Source organism: Pristiophorus japonicus, chromosome 14 (genome assembly GCF_044704955.1).
Source record: "Pristiophorus japonicus isolate sPriJap1 chromosome 14, sPriJap1.hap1, whole genome shotgun sequence".
NCBI lineage: Eukaryota > Metazoa > Chordata > Chondrichthyes > Pristiophoridae > Pristiophorus > Pristiophorus japonicus.
Window position 1 is genome coordinate 174552028 of NC_091990.1, and position 23520 is coordinate 174575547.

The 23520-nt window shown below is 47.7% G+C and overlaps 1 protein-coding gene across 2 annotated transcripts in view; it reads left to right on the forward strand.

The window, feature by feature from the left end:
* LOC139280239 (cytosolic 5'-nucleotidase 1A) overlaps positions 1 to 23520 on the forward strand; it is a 96136-nt gene that overhangs the window by 55394 nt on the left and 17222 nt on the right. For both annotated transcript variants that reach the window (XM_070899867.1, XM_070899868.1), the window contains exon 3: positions 7694 to 7861. In XM_070899867.1, the coding sequence (XP_070755968.1) occupies positions 7694 to 7861 (168 nt within the window). The remainder of the gene's footprint in view (positions 1 to 7693; positions 7862 to 23520) is intronic.

Genomic DNA, 23520 nt, shown 5'->3' on the forward strand with positions numbered 1-23520 from the left:
TCAAAACCACACCACATCTCTGTTCACTGTAATCAATTTGCAATCTGCGGCAGTTTCTCACAAAAAAGTTTCAGTGTATTCTAACCTTGGAAATCCTGGTCTTGCAAACCCTGACCAGGATGATGAGATTAATTATCATGTGCCATAATCCTGCACACAAGACTTCAAGCTCTAATAAAATATTAGAGCTCACATGCTGAAGACTTATCATTAGTACATCACATTTCTTGAAGATATAATGGAGAAATAATTTCACAATCGTAGCTACCTCTGAGTCTAATGTGTCACATTTGCTCCAATCTATCTGAAACTGCAATTTCCTCTGACTTGTGGATTGTGATCAGTGTCAGAATTGATCAATACTAAAATGTTGTTTCTTCCCCATTTCTCACCCATGTACGTGCACACACTCGTGCAAAAGTACTACATCTAACTCAATTTAAATCTTCCCCAAAAGAGAGGAGAGATCTAATCAAAACTAATCCAGCTCAAAACTTGAATTTGAATATTAAGTGTTCAGAAAAGAAAAATATTGTAATGGGGTGGCAGTTTGAGGTTCATGCTCATGATATATTATAAATAGGAAATATTCAAAGCTCGTGGAATGACAAATCCTGATCTCCAGTCGTCTCGGATTTCCTTGCCACTGAACCAAGACCTAGCTCTGTCAAGCCCGTGTGGTGGCTGGTGTGCAACGATCACCACACGTTAAAAGAATTCATGCACGGGCATCTTCCACCTTCTAAAATGAAGTTTGGTACCTGGAACATCAGGCCCGCATTGGTCTCATCAGTCACCTTAGAACTCATTTTAATGTGGAAGCAAGTCATCCTCGACTAAGAAGAAGAAGACATCTCATAGTTACCTCTTAAACTGAATATCATGATTTTGTGGGGGGTTTCATGTGAGGAGCAGAGCAGATAATCTGTTTTGTGTGTGTAAAAAAAAAACACAACCTATGTTTGATGTGTGTGCAGGAGTGCAAGAACAAATCTGGATATAATAACATACCTCTGTGTGAGCACAGCAGAATAGAAGTATGTATTAAAACAGTTTTATTGTATGTGCATGTGTGTATAAGAACAGACCTGCGTGTGTCTGTATGTGTATCAGTGAACCCCCGAAGCCTGATTCAGGCTTTAAAGCCCTCAACTATCACTAGTGATATGTAACTTGTTTTCATTGTGCCTACATCATCATCATCATAGGCAGTCCTTCGGAATCGAAGAAGACTTGCTTCCACTCTTAGAATGAGTTCTTAGGTGGCTGAACAGTCCAATACGAGAACCACAGTCCCTGTCACAGGTGGGACAGACAGTGGTTGAGGGTAAGGGAGGGTGGGACAGGTTTGCCGCACGCTCTTTCCGCTGCCTGCGCTTGATTTCTGCATGCTCTCGGCGATGAGACTCAAGGTGCTCAGCACCCTCCCGGATGCACTTCTTCCACTTAGGGCGGTCTTTGGCCAGGGACTCCCAGGTGTCAGTGGGGATGTTGCACTTTATCAGGGAGGCTTTGAGGGTGTCCTTGTAACGTTTCCTCTGTCCACCTTTGACTCATTTGCCGTGAAGGAGTTCCGAGTAGGGCGCTTGCTTTGGGAGTCTCATTGGGATAGTTGTATTGGAGGCCTCAAAATGTAGGTTGTAGAACTCCCAGGCTCAAGGGAAGGTGCCTGACAGAAATTGGTGTGTAGTTAAAGATTACTGACCACAACCTGATGGAAACAAAATCAATGCCTGTACCTTAAATGGACAGTATTGAAGATGGTTAATTTAAACAATAAGTTTAGTGTTGGGAGCACAGTGCAGGGAGCCTATTGGCTTGGAATATGTTCACCAGTCAATCAGATCAGTCACATTCCCACTAGCTCTGGCCCTTCGCTAAATTTAAATGTATTGGACTCGGTTTAGAAGAACTATATTAATTTAGGTAATTTATGGCATCATTTCACTCTCCTTACAGTGAGGGACAACAGTACCAGGGACTGGAACACGATGCCACTATTCTGATTCCAGTATTGCAGTGTGCCAGCTTCATTCACTCCTATTGTTAGACCAAGTGTTATTCATAATACAGGCCGGTGACCACCTTCAGTCCATCCTTTCTCTTGCCGTGAATCTCGGCAGAGCTGTTGCATTGCATTCCTCTGAGCCTCCATTTGTGGCTTACCCAGGTGTTGGGTGGTATTAGAATTGGGATGCAGTGATATTTCCTTTACTCTCTTTGGCCACCAAGATAAAGCAAAGAACTGCCATTAGGAGGTAGGGCTGTCCCGGAATCCGTAGGGTAAGTAACACTTTTGAACCTGCAGTTTTGATAGCATTATTGGCTTCTATCATGTCTTTTTTTTCCTCCACATTACCCTGGTGGAAGTGCCTGGCCTCCACTCTGCTCATCTTATGAGGAATTCCATGTGCACACCAGCATCTATCATAGCCTGTTGGAGTTTGGGATTTTACCATTGAACAAAAAAAGTCAGTGTGCCAAAACAAATGTGATAAAAGATACCAATCCCATTATATAGAATGTCCCAATGCTATTGTATAGCCAGTTCAAAATCCAGCCCCAATTCCTTTGTATCAAGTGTAAAGTCCTGTCTCCTCAGTACAGATTCACACGAGGCATGTAGTGAAGTCAAGGTCACTCTGGACCTGCACCTTTATTTCACAGCTCTGGAATGCTGCACTTGTCTGAGACCTGTGCTTATATACCTGTCTCTTGCAAGTGCACCCCCGGGGGTAAGATATGCTGGTGGTTACAGGTCATATCTTATTACAGTCATGTATAGCATGTTGGGATGCAGTTATATATAATAATGTAAGATACATGACATCACCCTCCCCCAAGGTCTTATTGTCTTTATAAGTTCAGTCTCTCAGGTGGTCTACGCTCTCGCATGGAACGTCTGAGTTGTGGTTCAGTTGTTTGCCTTGGTGTCTGTTTTTCTTTGGGTGTGGTTGCTGGTATCTCGCCTGGGCTGTCTGTTTCGATTGGTGTGATTGTTGTTGACTCGCCTGGGCTGTCTGTTGGGATTGCCCTTTCCTCAGGTTGGTCCCTCTGTCTGTCCACCAGGTGTGGTGCGAGTTCCACATTGTAGTCTGCCTCTGGTTCCACAGTGCTGTTGGTAAATCTGCTTTTGACTTGGTCTACATGCCTCCGGCAGGTTTTGCCATTGTCCATTTGTGCTACCAGTAGCCTGTTTCCTTCCTTGCCCGTTACTGTCCCTGCAAGCCATTTGGGACCCCTGCCATAGTTTAGTACAAACACTTTGTCCCCTATCTCATTCCATCTCCCCCTCGAATTTCTGTCATGGTACTCAGTCAGCTTACGGCGCTTTGCCTCAACAATTTCATGCATGTCTGGGAGGATTAATGAGAGCCTTGTTTTTAAAGTCCTTTTCATCAACAGTTGCGTGGGGGGGATCCCAGTCAGTGAGTGCGGACAAGATCTGTATGCCAACAGCAGTCACAACAGGCGACCCTGCAGCGTGGGACCTTGGATTTTAAGCATGCCTTGTTTAATGATCTGCACTGCTCTCTCCGCCTGGCCGTTGGAGGCCGGCTTGAACGATGCCATCTTGACGTGATTTATGTCGTGGTCAATTATAAAGTCTTGGAATTCGCTGGTGAAGCACGGACCATTGTCACTGACTAATATGTCAGGGATTCCGTGCGTTGCAAACATGGTTGCGAGGCTCTCCACAGTGGTGGAAGTTGTGCTCGAGTTTAAAATGGTGCATTCGATCCACTTTGAAAATGCATCTACAACTACGAGGAACATTTTGCGCATGAATGGGCCCGCATAGTCTACGTGCACCCCCACCCACGGTTTGGTAGGCCAGGGTCAGGGGCTCAGTTGAGCCTCCCTGGGGACATTGCTGAGTTGGGCACAAATGTTGCACCTTTGGACGCAGAGCTCCAAGTCCGCGTCAGTACCAGGCCACCAGACGTGGGATCTGGCTATGGCCTTCATGAGAACGATCCCCGGGTGCTCGCAGTGGAGCTCCCGGACAAATGCCTCTCTGCCTCGCTGAGGCATGATTACTCGGCTGCCCCACATCAGGCAGTCTGCTTGTAGTGATAGCTCATGCATGCGCCTGTGAAAGGGTTTTAATTCCTCGGGGCAGGCATCGCGAGCCTCTGCCCAGCCACCGGTTAGGACGCATCTTTTTACTAAGGATAACGTGGGGTCGCTGGCCGTCCAGGCTCTGATTTGGCGAGCCGTCATGGGCGAACCTGTGGACTCAAAGGCATTGATTGCCATGACTATCTCACAGCCCTGTTCGTCAGACCCTGCCGTGGTTGCCAGGGGTAGCCTGCTGAGCGCGTCGGCACAGTTGTCTGTGCCTGGTCTGTGCCTTATGGTATAGTTGTAGGACGCCAGCATGAGTGCCCACCGTTGAATTCGCGCCGAGGCATTGGCGTTTATTGCCTTGCTCTCGGATAGGAGGGACGTGAGAGGCTTGTTGTCAGTTTCTAATGCTAACTTGGGCCCGACACGGTATTGGTGCATCTTTTTGACACCGAACACGCCTGCGAGCGCCTCCTTCTCTACCATTCCGTACCCGCGCTCCGCCCGCGAAAGTGACCTGGAGGCATAAGCTATGGGTTGTAATTTGCCCGCACTATTGACATGTTGCAAAACGCACCCGACCCCATACGCTGACGCATCGCATGTGAGAACTAGCTTTTTACCTGGGTCAAAGAAAGTCAAAACACTGTTGGAACACAGAAGGTTGCATGCCTTATTGAAGGTGCGTTCCTGGGCGTCCCCCCAAAACCAATCGCACCCCTTCCTGAGTAGCACATGGAGAGGCTCCAGCAGCGTGCTTAAGTTCTGCATAAAGTTCCCAAAGTAATTGAGTAGCCCGAGAAAGGCGCGCAGTTCTGAGACATTCCGGGACCTGGGTGCCAGGCGAATTGTATCTCTTTTGGACTCTGTTGGGTGGATTCCATCAGCGGCAATCCTTCTGCCCAAAAATTCAACCTCGGGTGCGAGAAACAGGCACTTGGATTTCTTGACTCGTAGGCCAACCTGATCCAACTGCTTTAGTACTTCCTCCAAATTACAGAGATGGGAGTCGGTGTCCCTGACCATGATAAGTATGTCGTCTTGAAATACAACCGTCCCCGGGATGGACTTGAGCAGACTCTCCATGTTGCGCTGGAATATGGCAGCTGCCGACCTGATGTCGAATGGACATCAATTGTACATGAAAAGGCCTCGATGTGTGTTGATGGTGGTGAGTAGCTTGGATTCCTCGGTCAATTCTTGCGTCATATACGCAGATGTGAGATCTAATTTTGAGAAAGGTTTACCTCCAGCCAATGTGGCAAATAAGTCCTCCGCTCTGGGCAGCGGGTACTGTTCCTGTAGGGAGACCCTGTTTATGGTAGATTTGTAGTCCCCACAGATTCGTACGGATCCATTAGGCTTCGTGCCCAGTCGCTAAATTCCACAGGTGATATAATGCCTTCCCGCAGAAGCCTGTCTAGTTCGTGTTCAATCTTTTCCCTCATCACATAGGGTACAGCTCTGGCCTTGTGATGGACCGGTCTAGCATCCTGTGTGACGTAGATTTTGACTTTGGCCCCTTTGAAAGTGCCCACACCTGGCTTGAAGAGATGTTCAAATTGACTTAGAAATGTTGAGCAGGAGATCCGTTCCTCTAATGACATGGCATGGACATCATCCCATTTCCAGTTTAGTTTTGCCAGCCAGCTTCTCCCCAGCAGTGGGGTCTCCAGGGACAATCCACAGGGGAAGTCGGTTCACTGTCCCTTTGTGTGTGACAGAGAGCATGGCGCTGCCGAGGAGTGGTACGATTTCTTTGGTATTGGTCCTTAGTTTGGTGTCGATCCTTGTGAGTTTTGATCTGTCTCTTTTATGCGGCCACAGTTGTTCAAACTGTTGAGCGCCCATGAGAGATTGACTCGCTCCCGTATCCAGTTCCATGTTGACAGGTATCCCATTGAGTAGGATACTCATCATTATAGGAGGCATCCTGTCGTAGGAGCAGCGGCCATTGATTGTGTTGACCCGATGTACATCGGTGTCCTGGGTACTGTCCCCACCGTCTTCTGGTCCGCTTTCCGACCCATCCGATTCGTATACCAGCCGTTTTTTTGAACATGCGGGCCAAATGCCCTGTATATTCACAATTCCTGCAAACAGCCTGCTGAAATCGACATTCCCTTGACGAGTGCCCACTCCCACACCTCCAGCACAGACTGCTTGCAAAGAATGAGCTGCGTCTGGCTGATCTCTCATGAGCTTCTCTCAGTTTGTAGTTGATTGCTTGCATTGTGGGTTGATGAGGTGTGAACGCCCGTTCCTGTGGCCCTTGATGGCTCTCTGTTGCCACTGCTTGCTGTCGAAAGCCTGTTCTGCTGGTTATGTCTGTGTGTGGGGGTAGCAGCTTTTCTAATGCTGTGAACTCCTTGTTCCATTATTTCATTAGTTGTCATACCTGCATTGTAAATTAACCTCGTTTCTTCTTCCCCTCCCAAGAATGTCTGTGCAACCAGTGCTGCTGCCTCTAAGGTCAGGTTCTTGGTCTCTATGAGCTTTCGGAATATGCCTGCGTGGCCTATTCCTTCAATGAAAAAGTCTCTCAGCATTTCTCTCCTCAGTTCATCGGAGAACTCACATAAACTAGCCAACCTCCGAAGTTCCGCCACGAAGTCGGGTATGCTCTGGCCCACACAGCGTCTGTAGTTGTAGAACCTGTGTCTGGCCATGTGTAGGCTGCTCGCTGGCTTCAGGTGGTCTCTTACCTGTGTGGTCAATTCTTCAAACGACTTGCTTGCTGGTTTCTCAGGTGCCAACAGATCCTTCATTAAAGCGTATGTTTTCGAGCCACAGCTGGTCAAGAGATGGGCTCTTCTCTTGTCTGCCGTGTCATCGCCTAACCAGTCTTTGGTTACAAAGCTTTGCTGGAGCCTTTGTATAACGTCCTCCCAATTGTCTCCCACATTTACTTTTCATCTGATCCGTTGTTCGCCATTGTGTAGATTCTGTAATCCCGTAACCCGTCGCCACTGTAAAGTCCTGTCCCCTCAGTACAGATTCACACGAGGCATGTAGTGAAGTCAAGGTCACTCTGGACCTGCACCTTTATTTCACAGCTCTGGAATGCTGCACTTGCCTGAGACCTGTGTTTATATATCTGTCTCTTGCAAGCGCACCCCCAGTGGTAAGGTATGCTGGTGGTTACAGGTCATATCTTATTACAGTCATGTCTAGCATGTTGGGATACAGTTATATATAATAATGTAAGATACATGACATCAAGCACCCCAATTCCAGTGCAGGACGCTGAGCACCTCGAGTCTCATCGCCGAGAGCGTGCAGAAATCAAGCGCAGGCAGCGGAAAAAGCGTGTGGCAAACCAGTCCCACCCACCCCTTCCCTCAACGACTATCTGTCCCACCTGTGACAGGGTCTGTGGCTCTCGTATTGGACTGTTCAGCCACCTAAGGACTCATTTTAAGAGTGGAAGCAAGTCTCCCTCGATTCCGAGGGACTGCCTATGATGATGATGATGATTCCTTGCAATGTAATCAGGATTTAACAGTTCGTAATCTGAATCCTTTCTTGTATCGGGTTATGGAGCTGTGCGGAGGTCTGAATGAGGGGTACATTTTTTTTGTTATACTAACAGTCATTCTCTCCTTTTCCCACATTTCTGCTGCAGAAAGACCCAACAGAGGCTGTAACGATTGCCATCTCAGCACGAGCTCTTTTTGATATGGAAGAAGAGCATGAGTTGTTCTTGATGGAAGGAGTTGAAAAGTATATTGACCACCAGATCAGCAACGAAGACACACCTATGAAGGAAGGCATCATTTTACCATTCATCAGGGTAAGTTTTCGCACACTGCATGGGCTAGCCTCTCACCATTCTTTGAACTACCAATCTACCACAAACTTTTCATACTGGCAGCGGTTTACTGTTGCACCATTTCAGATGTGAAATTTGTTTGAAATCCCTTACCTCTTTAAGATCCTTGAACACATCATTGCCATTCAGGTTTAGCTTCCATGATAGTACCCTCACGTGATTTCTTTCCGATCTGTCCCAATTTAACCAATGCATCTCTTGCAATGGTTTCTTCCCCCTTATCCACAGTTATTGGGCTCAATTTTCCCCAATGCCGTTTTTTGGCGTATTGCCAGAGTTCCGCCCGTTTTTTCTGGCCCCGACTACTCCAAAAAAAAAATAAGTACCGAGTTTCCCCGTTCTGTTTTTTGAAATTGGCTCTGCGCAGCCTGTCATGTAGGTTCCGGGGCTGGAGCCTAATGTCTGCGCCGAAAAAACGATGCTGTCCTTTCTGCACATATGCGACAAAAAAAGGACTTTTTGATGTGATTGTTCTGGGCGTGCATGCCCAGTGCAGCTCCCGGTCTGCATTCGGCCATTTTTAAAGAGCCAGTTGTGTGTGAGAACTTTAACTGTCATTGGAAAAATCAGAGCTGCAATACAAGATGCAACGCGGCTCAAGGACCAAGAATTTCTTACAGGATGAAGTGGAGGCACTAGTTACTGTGATTGAGGCCAGATGGCATGAGCTGGACACCAGCAGAGGTCACATAAAAGTTTCACCAAAAGAAATGAAGAAACACTGGAACCAACTTGCAGAAAATTACTGTGCAATGGTGACCACCCCGAGGTCTGGAGGTCAGTGCAAAAAGAAGTGGCAGGACCTTGGTCAAGTAGTTAGTGCAAGTAATATTTTCATTTATTCAATGGAATTGCAATTGTAAATGTGACCATCTGTATAGTCCCACCCGGCAGAAAGACACCCTCTCTAAAAAGTTATATTTTCATCTTTGCAGAGGAAGATGGCACACAACAAAAGGGAAAGAACTCGAACCCGGAGGAGGCCCGGCAAATCTGCAGCCACTGACACCCTTAGAAGAGAGGGTCGCTGCTTTAATGGGTCTTGCCTGGAGAAAAGCAACCACCACTGCACAAGCTGGGCCCATACACGAGGGAGAGAGTAAGTCCTGCAAATTCCAGAGTCTGGCTTTGCTAAATGTTAAGTACTGCGTAGGCTAGCCATGCTTCGGTTCACGGGGATGTCTCCGTCAGCTACGCTTCGGTTGATGCAATGTGCTATCATTCATCGTGGTCCTTCAAATCAGCCTGCTGCCTGCGCTGTGTGAGCCTACTCATGCCACCCGCCCTGGCCCCTCCTCTGCTGCTAACCATTTGTCTCTTCTGTTACATTTTGCAGAACTTGAGGCCAACCCTGACGATGCAGAAGAAGATTCAGATGCGGACGAGCCTGAAGAGGAGAGGCCATCTTCCAATCCCACCTTCCAGACCAAGAGCATGGGGGTGAGGGGGAGGGGGAAGTGATGGATGAAGCCCCCACTGTTATACTCACTTTGGAGGAGGTGCAGGTGCCGCCCATTGAGGTGCCGGCCCCTTTCCTGAGTGGTACGAGTGTTGGGACATCCATGGTTTCCCACAGTCCGAGGCTGCAGGTCCCAGTGGGATGCAGTGAGCCACACCCAGGGTGAGGAGGGGAAGGAGAGCTCGACAGCGCTCTCCTGAGGTGCAGGATCTAACAGATGTGGTTCAGATGATGGCAATGAGTGCGGAGAGCATTGACCTTACGCGAACACTCCTGGACACCATCAGTGGGGTGGGTGATGAGGTATCGGGACTGTTGGAAGAATTAACAACACTCTCACGAGAAATGGGAACACTGTCCGGGAACACGAGGGAGGGAATGTTGCACGTAGTTGACACACTGTTGCTCAACATGAGGGAGGGAATGTCGCAGGTAGCTGAGACACTGTGAGGGCACATGAGGGAGAGAATGTCGGAGTTAGCTGCTGCAATGAGGGAACATGCCCAGACCCCGCGCCCATTGACAATCAACAGTCACTCCCATTCTAATCCCCAGACCAGCCTCTGAAGAGGCCCAAACCGGGCCTTCCACATTACCACCTGCCCACGCCCCCTATCAAGAAGTGCGCATTACCCGAGATATTAGAAAGAATAAGCTTGGTACCAACCTGAGAAACATTGTGCCACCGCCTGCGGGCAGGGGTAGAGTCAACAAGGCCAAACGCAGCGGGCGGTCTTAGAATAAGGTGGAGGAGAGATGGGTGCAGCCTTTCTTTGCTGCTGCTGTTGTTATTATTATTGTTGTAACTGTTCTCAAATTAAAAAAAATTTCTAAGTTATGTAAATTTTACAAGTTTAAAAGTTTTTAAATGATGTTAAAGTTTGTAAGTGATCTTAACTGAAAACTTTAAAGTTTGATACAAGAATATTTTTATTAAAGTTAATTTAAGTATAAACAAATGTTTGATAAACTTTTGAATAAAATATATTTTAAATTATAACTGAATCATTTCCATTATTTGTCCATTATCACAACATTACGGAACAGGTCCAAACAGTAAACATGGTCCATTCAGAATAGTTGCCACTGAGCCTTCAGGCAGCAAAGTGTTCACTGATGAGCTGCTGGCGCAAGGCTCGAGCAATCGTTAAAGGGGCACGTCGGCCTGCCCTCCTCCGCCGTCGTGCTCTGGGTTCGGGTAGTTGCATGGCTTCCTCGTCCTTGTCCTCCTCATCATCTGCATCTTCCTCCTCATCATCAGCCACTCTCACCTCAGGTGGGTCTTCTACTACCAGCTGCTGCTCATGATGGCTAAGTTATGCTGCATGCAGCATACAACAGTGAACTGACCAACAAGCTCAGCCTCCAGAATGGTCCAGGCATCGGAAAAACTGCTTCAAGATGCCAGTGATCCTCTCTATTAAACTACGAGTTGCAATGTGCGACATGTTGTATTCACAGTCAGCTTCCATCCGGGTTATGCCCAAGGGCGCCATGAGCCAGATGGTGAGGCCGTACCCTTTGTCTCTCAGTAGCCAGCTCTGCCCTTCTGGCTGCTGCTGAAACATGGCAGATATAACGATCTTGCGTAGGATGAACGCATCATGGGTGCTCCCAGGGTATCTTGGATCAACTGACATGATGCAATGCATGTTGTCACACACGAGTTACACATTAACGGAATGGAAGCCTTTTCTGTTCCTGTACATCTTGGAATCTCCAAAGGTGCTCAGAAAGTGATGTGGGTACAATCAGTGCAGTCCTGTACCTTTGGGAAGCCAGCAATCCTGGAGAAGCCCACAGCCCTTTCACGCATTGCCTGGGCGGTCATGGGGAACTTTATGTAGTCATTCCTCCGGGCATATAGTGCAGCAATCACCTGCCGAATGCAGATATGTGTTGCGTGTTGAGAAATTGCACACATATCCCCAGTTGTGGCCTGGAATGATCCAGATGCATAGAATGCTGTAACCTTCACTTCAACTGACAAAGCAGTCCTCTTTTGCAAGAAGCCCAAAACAGCAGGCAGGACAAGCTTCTCTGTTGTCTCTCCTCCCCAAGGTCGACGCCCGAGTTTGGACCACACCCAGGTCTGAGCATGCACAATGGGCTTGCTTCGGTCGGGAAACACCTTCCCCCCTCCCTCCAGGCTTTATTTGATGCTGCTTGCCGCATAGTGGCATAGTGTAAGGCTTCTCATGCCTTCACTTCGGCTTCCAGCCCCCCAGCCCCCCAGCCCCCCGGGCTTCTTCTCAAGCCGAGCCCCAAGCCCGTGTCCAGATGAGGGACCGATTCTGCCGGCTGACGCGCCGACCCTTGAGCCGGGTTTGGAGACGTTCGGTGGTGGTGTGGCACTTTAAAAAGAAATCCAAAGTTAAAGAATTGCATGAAACTTCTATTTTCTGCATTTTCAGTTGAAAAAATTTAAGCTTGATAATGCATATTTATGTGTTCTTGACTCCCTCAAAATTTTGCCGAAAAACAATGGCGTCTTTCTGTGCCGATTTTGTAATGTGCGCTGACTTTTCTTAAGTGCCCAGAAGGTTTTTTGGGAGTGGTCACATACACCGTCCTAAGAGAATTGTAAATTGGTCAAACTTGCATAATTGTGAAAAACTGGCGCAGACATCAGGTTATGTCCGCTATGATGCAAAAAAAAACTAACCTGCAAAAAATCGTAACTAACTGAGTTACACTGGTGCACACTCTTTGGGGAAACATGGATTTTTCAAATTTAGACCAAAAAAAACGGCGCGCTAAAAAAAACAGCGCAATTCATTGGGGAAAATTGAGCCCAATATGAGTGTCCCAAGGGTTTAGTCCTTGAACTGCTTCTTGTCAACATGCAATTCCTTTGGTGACATCATTTATAAACAAAGGCTCAGCTTTCTTATTTGTCTACAATTGCAGGCAGAACCTTCAACTGCCTTGGCCCTTCAGTCTAGAACTCTCACTCTAAGCTCTTTTGCCTCTTTTCTCTCAATTTCAAAATCCTCCTGAGAACCTATCGCTTTGACCATTATTTTGCTCTCCTCCCCTTCTCTTCTGGTCTGCTTGTTGTCTGCAGCTCCTTTTTTCCCTTAGTGAGGCATCTTGGGATGTATGTTAAAGGCACTATATCAAGCCCTCAAAACTGTCACCAAGCTCATGGTCTACAGAGCTGCAGTAATACCCGCCCTCCTGTATGGCTCAGAAACATGGACCATGTACAGTAGACACCACAAGTCGCTGGAGAAATACCACCAACGATGTCTCCGCAAGATCCTACAAATACCCTGGGAGGACAGACGCACCAACGTTAGCGTCCTCGACCAGGCCAACATCCCCAGCATTGAAGCATTGTCCACACTTGATCAGTTCCGCTGGGCAGGCCACATTGCTCGCATGCAAGACACGAGATTCCCAAAGCAAGTGCTCTACTCAGAACTCCTTCACGGCAAACGAGCCAAAGGTGGGCAGAGGAAACGTTACAAGGACACCCTCAAAGCCTCCCTGATAAAGTGCAACATCCCCACTGACACCTGGGAGTCCCTGGCCAAAGACCGCCCTAAGTGGAGGAAGTGCATCCGGGAGGGCGCTGAGCACCTCGAGTCTCATCGCCGAGAGCATGCAGAAACCAAGCGCAGGCAGCGGAAAGAGCGTGCGGCAAACCTGACCCACCCACCCCTTCCCTCAACGACTATCTGTCCCACTTGTGACAGGGACTGTGGTTCTCGTATTGGACTGTTCAGCCACCTAAGGACTCATTTTAAGAGTGGAAGCAAGTCTTCCTCGATTCCAAGGGACTGACTATGATGATGATAGGTGCAAGTGTAATTCTTGATGTTAATGACCCGGATTTTGTGGTCAGTGGCGAACGAATGACGTTCCCTACCCTTACCGCTGCTCACAGACTTTTCATGGGATTGACTGGCAACGTGTGGTCATCGGGAGTCTGATAAGGCGCGGCGAACTCGACAAAGGATCTGGGACCTGTGTGATCAGGCCAAGGAACAGCGTGTCTTTTCAACCAATCAGATTGAACAGTCTTTAATGAGCAGCACAGAATCTAAACCAGGACATGTAAGTTAGAATCTTTATTTTAATATAAAATCATGTACAGAAAGTGAAATAAAGAGAAGGAACGAAAGATGAGATTAAGGGAGAAATAAAAGAGACAGAAAGAAAAGGTTTAAAACAAATCTCATTTAAATTTTTTTTTAAATGCCCAACAGTTAAGATTTGAAAGAATGAGACTGCACATTTGTGAAAGTAAATTTTCATTGCCAGAGAGGTTGTTTGGCATTAATTTAGACTTATGCCATTAAAAATTCACTTGTTCTTGAATGGACAAGACCTAACTTTTTCAGGCATGTTTAGTGGGTCAGTACCGTAACTTCATGCTGGCCTTCATAGCGAGGGGATTTATGTATAGGAGCAGGGAGGTCTTACTGCAGTTGGACAGGGCCTTGGTGAGACCACACCTTGAGTATTGTGTGCAGTTTTGGTCTCCTAATCTGAGGAAGGACATTCTTGCTATTGAGGGAGTGCAGCGAAGGTTCAGAATGATTCCCAGGATGGCAGGACTGACATATGAAGAAAGACTGGATCGACTAGGCTTATATTCACTGGAATTTAGAAGAATGAGTGGGGATCTCATAGAAACATATAAAATTCTGACGGAATTGAACAGGTTAGATGCAGGAAGAATGTTCCCAATGTTGGGGAAGTCCAGAACCAGGGGTCACAGTCTAAGGATAAGGGGTAAGCCATTTAGGACCGAGATGAGGAGAAACTTCTTCACTCAGAGAATTGTGAACCTGTGGAATTCTCTACCACAGAAAGTTGTTGAGGCCAGTTCGTTAGATATATTCAAAAGGGAGTTAGATGTGGTCCTTACGGCTAAAGGGATCGAGGGGTATGGAGAGAAAGCAGGAATGGGGTACTGAAGTTGCATGATCAGCCATGATCTTACTGAATGGTGGTGCAGGCTCGAAGGGCCGAATGGCTACTCCTGCACCTACTTTCTATGTTTCTATGTTTCATGTGTTTTGAAAGCTTGTGGAGGAGTAGGGAAAATCAGACAGCAACTTCCTGATTTCCGCATTGAACTCCGCATATGTGGACGCCAGAAGTTGCTGTTCAATTTATTCCTAAATGACAGTGAGCACTGATAGCTTCACCATTATTCTTACCACATAACTCATAGTGGAAGTAGTTTGAAGTGTCTTCGAGAGCTATTACTATTTTCCTAGCTTGGTCCCCTCCCACCCCCTCCCCCAATCTGCCTTGACTCAAACAAAAGCAAAATACTGGGGATGCCGGAAATCTGAAATAAAAACAGAAAATGCTGGAAATACTCAGCAAGTCAGGCAGTATCTGTAAGAGAGGAGCAGAGTTAAGGGCCCAGAAGTTCCTCTCGAGGACTTCCCGCGGGCAATGCACTGTAGAATAGAAATAAAATGCGCACTTATCTTAAGCTGCTGCTCCCGCTTGAGATCCCGATCCAGAGGTCTCTCGTGACTGGTGATTAGTGGGAAAGCGGGTTGTGTAGAGGACACAGAGAGGCTGCAAGGAGATTTGGATAGGTTAAGCGAATGGGCTAAGGTTTGGAAGATGGAATACAATGTCGGAAAGTGTGAGGTCATCCACCTTGGGAAAAAAAAACAGTAAAAGGGAATATTATTTGAATGGGGAGAAATTACAATATGCTGCGGTGCAGAGGGACCTGGGGGTCCTTGAATCCCAAAGGTTAGTTTGCAGGTGCAGCAGGTAATCAGGAAGGCGAATGGAATGTTGGCCTTCATTGCGAAAGGGATGGAGTACAAAAGCAGGGAGGTGTTGCTGCAACCGTATAAGGTATTGGTAAGGCCGCACCTGGAGTACTGCGTACAGTTTTGGTCACCTTACTTAAGGAAGGATATACTAGCTTTGGAAGGGGTACAGAGACGATTCACTAGGCTGATTCCAGAAATGAGGGGGTTACCTTATGATGATAGATTGAGTAGACTGGGTCTTTACTCGTTGGAGTTCAGAAGGATGAGGGGTGATCTTATAGAAACATTTAAAATAATGAAAGGGATAGACAAGATAGAGGCAGAGAGGTTGTTTCCATTGGTGGGGGAGACTAGAACTAGGGGGCACAAAATACGGGGGAGCCAATTTAAAACCGAGTTGAGAAAGAATTTCTTCTCCCAGAGGGTTGTGAATCTGTGGAATTCTCTGCCCAAGGAAGCAGTTGAGGCTAGCTCATTGAATGTATTCAAGTCACAGAGAGATAGATTTTTAAGCAATAAGGGAATTAAGGGCAACGGGGAGAGGGCGTGTAAGTGGAGCTGAGTCCACAGCCAGATCAGCCATGATCTTATTGAATGGCGGAGCAGGCTCGAGGGGCTAGATGGCCTACTCCTGTTCCTAATTCTTATGTTCTTATGACTGCGCGTCGCAGCGCGTTCACGTTGGGACGTCTGCAGGAGTCACGTGGGCCTGGACACACAATTATAGGTAAGTATTTTCTTATAGTAATAGGAGATTTGTATCTCCAGCTCCAGCTTGACAGATCGGAAAAGACGGTTTTTAGCGCATGCGTATTGTGCGCTGAAAACCGGCTTTTCCGATGCCTTCCCGGGTTCGTAGAAACTTTGTACGGGCCCGGGACGTCGGAATTTCCACGCCAATGTTTCAGGTCGATGACCTTTCATCATAACCTTTAGGCTACAGTTGACTTGACTCATGTTGGGGTATAGTTCCATGGTACAGTTGTGGTATGGTTCCATGATAAGGTCAGATATATACCTGGAGGTGACATCACATGACCTTCTGCCTCCAACCACCCAGCTCCCACACTCCTGCCATTGGTCACCTGACATGCCCCTACCTGCCGCGCACTGCCTTCCCACGCTGATTGGAAAACAAATATACTCTTCCTTCCTGTCTGTCGGACAAACAGCCTTTTTCCCCATGTCCGATATTTTTATAACTAATAAGCAAAAATGTTCAAAGAAATTTAAAGAAAAACATTTTTCTATTTCCCCAGTGATTTTCCTCCTGGCTTGCTTTGCCCTGGATGATGTCGAGCTTCTTGAGTGTTGTTGGAGCTGCACTCATCCAGGCAAGTGGAGAGTATTCCATCACACTCCTGACTTGAGCCTTGTAGATGGTGGAAAGGCTTTGGGGAGTCAGGAGGTGAGACACTCGCTGCAGAATACCCAGCCTCTGATCTGCTCTTGCTGCCACAGTATTTATGTGGCTGGTCCAATTGAGTTTCTGGTTAATGGTGGTCCCTAGGATGTTGGTGGTGGGGGATTCGATGATGGTAATACCATTGAATATCAGGTGGAAGTGGTTAGACTCTCGCTTGTTGGAGATGATCATTGCCTGGCACTTGTGTGGCCAAATGTTACTTGCCATTTATCAGCACAAGTCTGAATTTCATCCAGGTCTTGTTGCATGCGGGCATGGACTGTGCCATTATCTGAGGAGTTGCGAATGGAACTGAACACTGTGCAGTCATCAGCGAACATCCCCACTTCTGACCTTATGATGGAGGGAAGGTCATTGATGAAACAGCTGAAGATGGTTGGGCCTAGGACACTGCCCTGAGGAATCCCTGCAGTGATGTCCTGGGGCTGAGATGATTGGTCTACAACAACCACAACCATCTTCCTTTGTGCTAGGTATGACTCCAGCTAGTGGAGAGTTTTCCCCCTGATTCCCATTGACTTCAGTTTTATTAGGGTCCCTTGATGCCACACTCGGTCAAATGGTGACTTGATGTCAAGGGCAGTCACTCTCACCTCACCTCTAGAATTCAGCTCTTTTGTCCATGTTTGGACCAAGACTGTAAAGAGGTCTGGAGCCGAGTGGTCCTGGTGGAACCCAAATTAAACATCATTGAGCAGGTTATTGGTGAGTAATTGCCACTTGATAGCACTGTCGACGAAACCTTTCATCACTTTGCTGATGATTGAGAGTACACTGATGGGGCGGTAATTGGCCAGATTGGATTTGTTCTGCTTTTTGTGGACAGGATATACCTGGGCAGTTTTCCACATTGTCGGGTAGATGCCAGTGTTGCTGCTGTACTGGAATGGCTTGGCCAGAGGAGCAGCTAGTTCTGGAGCACAAGTCTTCAACACAACAGCCAGGATGTTGTCTGGGCCCATAGCCTTTGCTGTATCCAGTGCGCTCAGCCACTTCCTGATATCACATGGAGTGAATCGAATTGGCTGAAGATTGGCTTCTGTGATGGTGAGGACCTCAGGAGGAGGCTGATATGGATCATCCACTCGGCACTTCTGGCTGACGATGGTTGCAAATACTTCAGCTGGGCTCCGCCATCATTGAGGATGGGGATATTCATGCTGCCTCCCCCTCCCGTTAGTTGTTTAATTGTCCACCACCATTCACGTCTAGATGTGACAGGACTGCAGAGCTCTGTCAATAGCATGCTGCTTCTGCTGTTTAGCATGCATGTAGTTCTGTGTTATAGCTTCCCCAAGTTAGCACCTCATTTTTAGATATGCCTGGTGCTGCTCCTGGCATGCTCTTCTGCACTCCTCATTGAACCAGGTTGGTCCCCTGGCTTGATGGTAATGGTAGAGTGAGGGATATGCCGGGCCATGAGGTTACAGATTGTGATGGAATCTAATTCTGCTGCTGCTGATGGCCCACAGCGCCTCATGGGATGCCCAAATTTGAGCTGCTAGATCTGTTGTGAATCTATCCCATTTAGTAAGGTGTTAGTGCCACACAACACGATGGAGTGTGTCTTCAATGTGAAGACGGGACTTCGCCTCCACAAAGGCTGTGCAGTGATCACTGTTACCAATGTTGTCATGGACAGATGCATCTGCGACAGGTAGATTGGTGAGGACAAGGTCAGCAGGTTTATCCCTCGTGTTGGTTCTCTCACCACCTGTCACAGGCCCAGTCTGGCAGTTATGTCCTTCAGGACTCGACCAGCTCGGTCAGTAGTGGTGCTACCGAGTCAGTCTTGGTGATGGACATTGGAAGTCCCACACCCAGAGTACATTCTGTGCCCTTGCTATACCCTCAGTGCTTCTTCCAAGTGGTATTCAACAAGGAGAAGTACTGATTCATAAGCTGAGGGAGGACAGTAGGTGGCAATCAGCAGGAGGTTTCCTTGCCCATGCTTGGCTAAGCTATGATACTTCATGGGGTCCAGAGTCAATGTTGAGGATACCCAGGGCCACACCCTCCTGACTGTATACCACTGTGCCGCCACCTTGGATGGGTCAGGACATACCCAAGGATGGTGAAGGAGGAGTCTGGGACATTCCATGCACACTCATTCTCCAGCATGGGCCACTGTTTAGCAATCAGGTTGGGAGCTCTTGCTGATTTTTCCTCTTGCTAGCCGAGTGTTGAGATCAATTGTAACGCCCGACTGCTGCTGCAATTGCGATCAATCAGCTGCACATAGACTAAAGATCAACCCTGGGTCCTTTCTGATCTGTATTGAACGGGCACTGCACTTAATTACTGAGCCATCCGGGGAGCTGCCTTTATGTACAGACTGTTGCAGTTTATGAATAGAATTTGGGCACGAAGCATTGTACAAGTGTGAACGGAGCAAAAATAGTAATAGCTACAAATGTTCAATTATCTGGACTGGAACACAATGGCCCAAAAATTCTGATGTCCCGGGTCCGTACAAAGTTTCTACGGACCCGGCAAGGCATCGTAAAAGCCGTTCTTTCCGATCAAAGACATCTCTGGAGCGGGGATGACATACCGGGAGTGAGGACATTTGTACGGGCAAGATTGCAGGATTTACGCATATCTTGCCCAGCAAACTCTTGCGCCTGAAAAAGCAGGCGTATAGCCAACTGTTACAGGCCTAAGTGTTTAAAAACATACATAAACACAATAAAATTAAATTAAATAAACACATTGTATTGTTAAAAACTCTGCCCACTAAGGTAAATTTATTTTTAACCCGAATTACAAAACTTTTTAAAAATCGGAAATATATTGTTTTTTTCTAAGACATTTATTAACTTTAATTTCAATTAATTTTAATTATGTGAGGTCTGTTTTTTATTTTTTATTAGTGTGTTTGTTTTTTTCCCCATTAATAGTACTGGGAACTGGTAGATACGCGAGTCTGAGTGCTATTAATGGGAACCTGTGAAGTACCTACCTGATTGGCTGAGCAGTCACACATGACTGTAGCTTCTGCGTGGGAACCTTCTGGACGGGAGCGCGCTTCGCAGCGCGGGAGGAGAAGGCCTCCCCACCGGAATCCTGGGCGCCTCCGAGACCACCAGGTACTTCCGTAAAAAATCTCCGAAGACCTCCAGAGGAATTGCATGGCCAATGGGGACAGGTAGAACAAATGGCTTTGAGTTTTCAATTTCAATTTGCAAAAGTGCATAAGGGACTGGACAGGTTGGATGCAGGAAGAATGTTCCCGATGTTGTGAAAGTCCAGAACCAGGGGTCACAGTCTAAGGATAAGAGGTAGGCCATTTTGGATCGAGATGAGGAGAAACTTCTTCACTCAGAGAATTGTGAACCTGTGGAATTCTATACCACAGAAAGTTATTGAGGCCAATTCGTTAGATATATTCAAAAGGAAATTAGATGTGGCCCTGTCGGCTAAAGGGATCAAGGGGTATGGAGAGAAAGCAGGAATGGGGTTGTCATGTATCTTACATTATTATATATAACTGTATCCTAACATGCTATACATGACTGTAATAAGATATGACCTGTAACCACCAGCATACCTTACCACCAGGGGTGCACTTGCAAGAGACAGGTATATAAGCACAGGTCTCAGGCAAGTGCAGCATTCCAGAGCTGTGAAATAAAAGGTACAGGTCCAGAGTGACCTTTACTTCACTACATGCCTCGTGTGAATCTGTACTGAGGGGACAGGACTTTACAGTGGCGACGGGTTATGGGATTACAGAATCCACAGAATGGCGAACAACGGATCAGATGAAAAGTACAATGCGGGAGACAATTGGGAGGACTTTATACAAAGGCTCAAGCAAAGCTTTGTAACCAAAGACTGGTTAGGCGACGATACAGCAGACAAGAGAAGAGCCCATCTCTTGACCAGCTGTGGCTCGAAAACATACGCTTTAATGAAGGATCTGTTGGCACCTGCGAAACCAGCAAGCAAGTCGTTTGAAGAATTGAGCACACTGGTAAGAGACCACCTGAAGCCAGCGAGCAGCCTACACATGGCCAGACACAGGTTCTACAACTACAGACACTGTGTGGGCCAGAGCATACCCGACTTCGTGGCGGCACTTCAGAGGTTGGCTAGTTTATATGAGTTCTCCGATGAACTGAGGAGAGAAATGCTGACAGACTTTTTCATTGAAGGAATAGGCCACACAGGCATATTCCGAAAGCTCATAGAGACCAAGAAATTGACCTTAGAGGCAGCAGCACTGGTTGCACAGACATTCTTGGTAGGGGAAGAAGAAACAAAGTTAATTTACAATGCAGGTACGACAACTAATGAAATAATGGAACAAGGAATTCACAGCATTAGAAAAGCTGCTATCCCCACACACAGACAAAACCGGCAGAACAGGCTCTCGACAGCAAGGAGTGGCAACAGAAGCCATCAAGGGCCACAGGAATGGCCGTTCACACCGCATCAACCCACAATGAGAGCAATCAACTACAAACTGAGAGAAGCTCAAGAGAGATCAGCCAGACGCAGCTCATTCTTTGCAAGCAGTCTGTGCTGGAGCTGTGGGAGTGGGCACTCGTCAAGGGAATATCGATTTCAGCAGGCTGTTTGCAGGAACTGTGAATATACAGGGCATTTGGCTCGCATGTGCAAAAAAACGGCAGCTCGGCTGGTATACGAATCAGATGGGCCGGAAAGCGGACCAGAAGACGGTGGGGATAGTACCCGGGACACCAATGTACAGCGGGTCAACACGATCAATGGCCGCTGCTCCTACGACAGGACGCCTCCTATAATGATGAGGGTCCGACTCAACGGGATATCTGTCAACATGGAGCTGGATACAGGAGCGAGTCAATCTCTCATGGGCGCTCAACAATTTGAACAACTGTGGCCGTAAAAAAGAAACAGACCAAAACTCACAAGGGTCGACACCAAACTAAGGACCGATACCAAAGAAATCGTACTAGTCCTGGGCAGCGCCATGCTCTCTGTCACACACAAAGGGACAGTGAACCGACTTCCTCTGTGGATTGTCCCCGGAGACCCCCCAGCACTGCTGGGGAGAAGCTGGCTGGCAAAACTAAACTGGAAATTGGATGATGTCCATGCCATGTCATTAGTGGAACGGACCTTCTGCTCAACAGTTATAAAGCGATTTGAACATCTCTTTCAGCCAGGCATGGGCACTTTCAAAGGGGCCAAAGTCAAAATCTACTTTACACAGGATGCTAGACCGGTCCATCACAAGGCCAGAGCTGTACCCTATGTGATGAGGGAAAAGATTGAACACGAACTAGACAGGCTTCTATGGGAAGGCATTATATCACCTGTGGAATTTAGCGACTGGGCAAGTCCCATCATCCCAGTCATGAAGCCTGATGGATCCGTATGAATCTGTGGGGACTACAAATCTACCATAAACAGAGTCTCCGTACAGGACCAGTACCCGCTGCCCAGAGCGGAGGACTTATTTGCCACATTGGCTGGAGGTAAACTTTTCTCAAAATTAGACCTCACATCTGCGTATATGACGCAAGAATTGACCGAGGAATCCAAGCTACTCACCACCATCAACACACATCGAGGCCTTTTCATGTACAATCAATGCCCATTCGGCATCAGGTCAGCAGCTGCCATATTCCAGTGCAACATGGAGAGTCTGCTCAAGTCCATCCCGGGGACGGTTGTATTTCAAGACAACATACTTTTCATGGGCAGGGACACTGGCTCCCATCTCCGTAATTTGGAGGAAGTACTAAAGCGGTTGGATCGGGTAGGCCTACGAGTCAAGAAATCCAAGTGCTTGTTTCTCGCACCCGAGGTTGAATTTTTGGGCAGAAGCATTGCCGCTGATGGAATCCGCCCAACAGAGTCCAAAACAGAAGCAATTCGCCTGGCACCCAGGCCCCGGAATGTTTCAGAACTGCGCGCCTTTATCGGGCTACTCAATTACTTTGGGAACTTTATGCAGAATTTAAGCACGCTGCTGGAGCCTCTCCACGTGCTACTCAGGAAGGGGTGCGATTGGTTTTGGGGGGACGCCCAGGATCGCGCCTTCAATAAAGCACGCAACCTTCTGTGTTCCAACAGTGTTTTGACTTTCTTTGACCCAGGTAAAAAGCTAGTTCTCACATGTGATGCGTCAGCGTATGGGGTCGGGTGCGTTTTGCAACATGTCAATTGTGCGGGTAAATTACAACCAATAGCTTTTGACTCCAGGTCATTTTCGCGGGCGGAGCGCGGGTACGGAATGGTAGAGAAGGAGGCGCTTGCGTGCTTGAACGGTGTCAAAAAGATGCACCAATACCTTTTCGGGGCCAAGTTCGCATTAGAAACTGACCACAAGCCCCTCACGTCCCTCCTATCCGAGAGCAAGGCAATAAACGGCAACGCCTTGGCGCGAATTCAACGGTGGGCACTCATGCTGGCGTCCTACGACTATACCATAAGGCACAGACCAGGCACAGACAACTGTGCCGACGCGCTCAGCAGGCTACCCCTGGCGACCACGGAAGGGTTTGACGAACAGGACTGTGAGATAGTCATGGCAATCAATGCCTTTAAGTCCATAGGTTCGCCCATGACGGCTCGTCAAATCAGAGCCTGGACGGCCAGCGACCCCACGTTATCCTTAGTAAAAAAAATGTGTCCTAACCGGTGACTGGGCAGAGGCTCGCGATGCCTGCCCCGAGGAATTAAAACCCTTTCACAGACGCATGCATGAGCTATCACTACAAGCAGACTGCCTGATGAGGGGCAGCCGAGTAGTCATGCCTCTGCGAGGCAGAGAGGCATTTGTCCGGGAGCTCCACCGCGAGCACCCGGGGATCGTTCTCATGAAGACCATAGCCAGATCCCACGTCTGGTGGCCTGGTATTGACGCGGACTTGGAGCTCTGCGTCCGAAGGTGCACCATTTGTGCCCAACTCAGCAATGCCCCCAGGGAGGCTCCACTGAGCCCCTGGTCCTGGCCTACCAAACCGTGGTCGCGGGTGCACGTAGA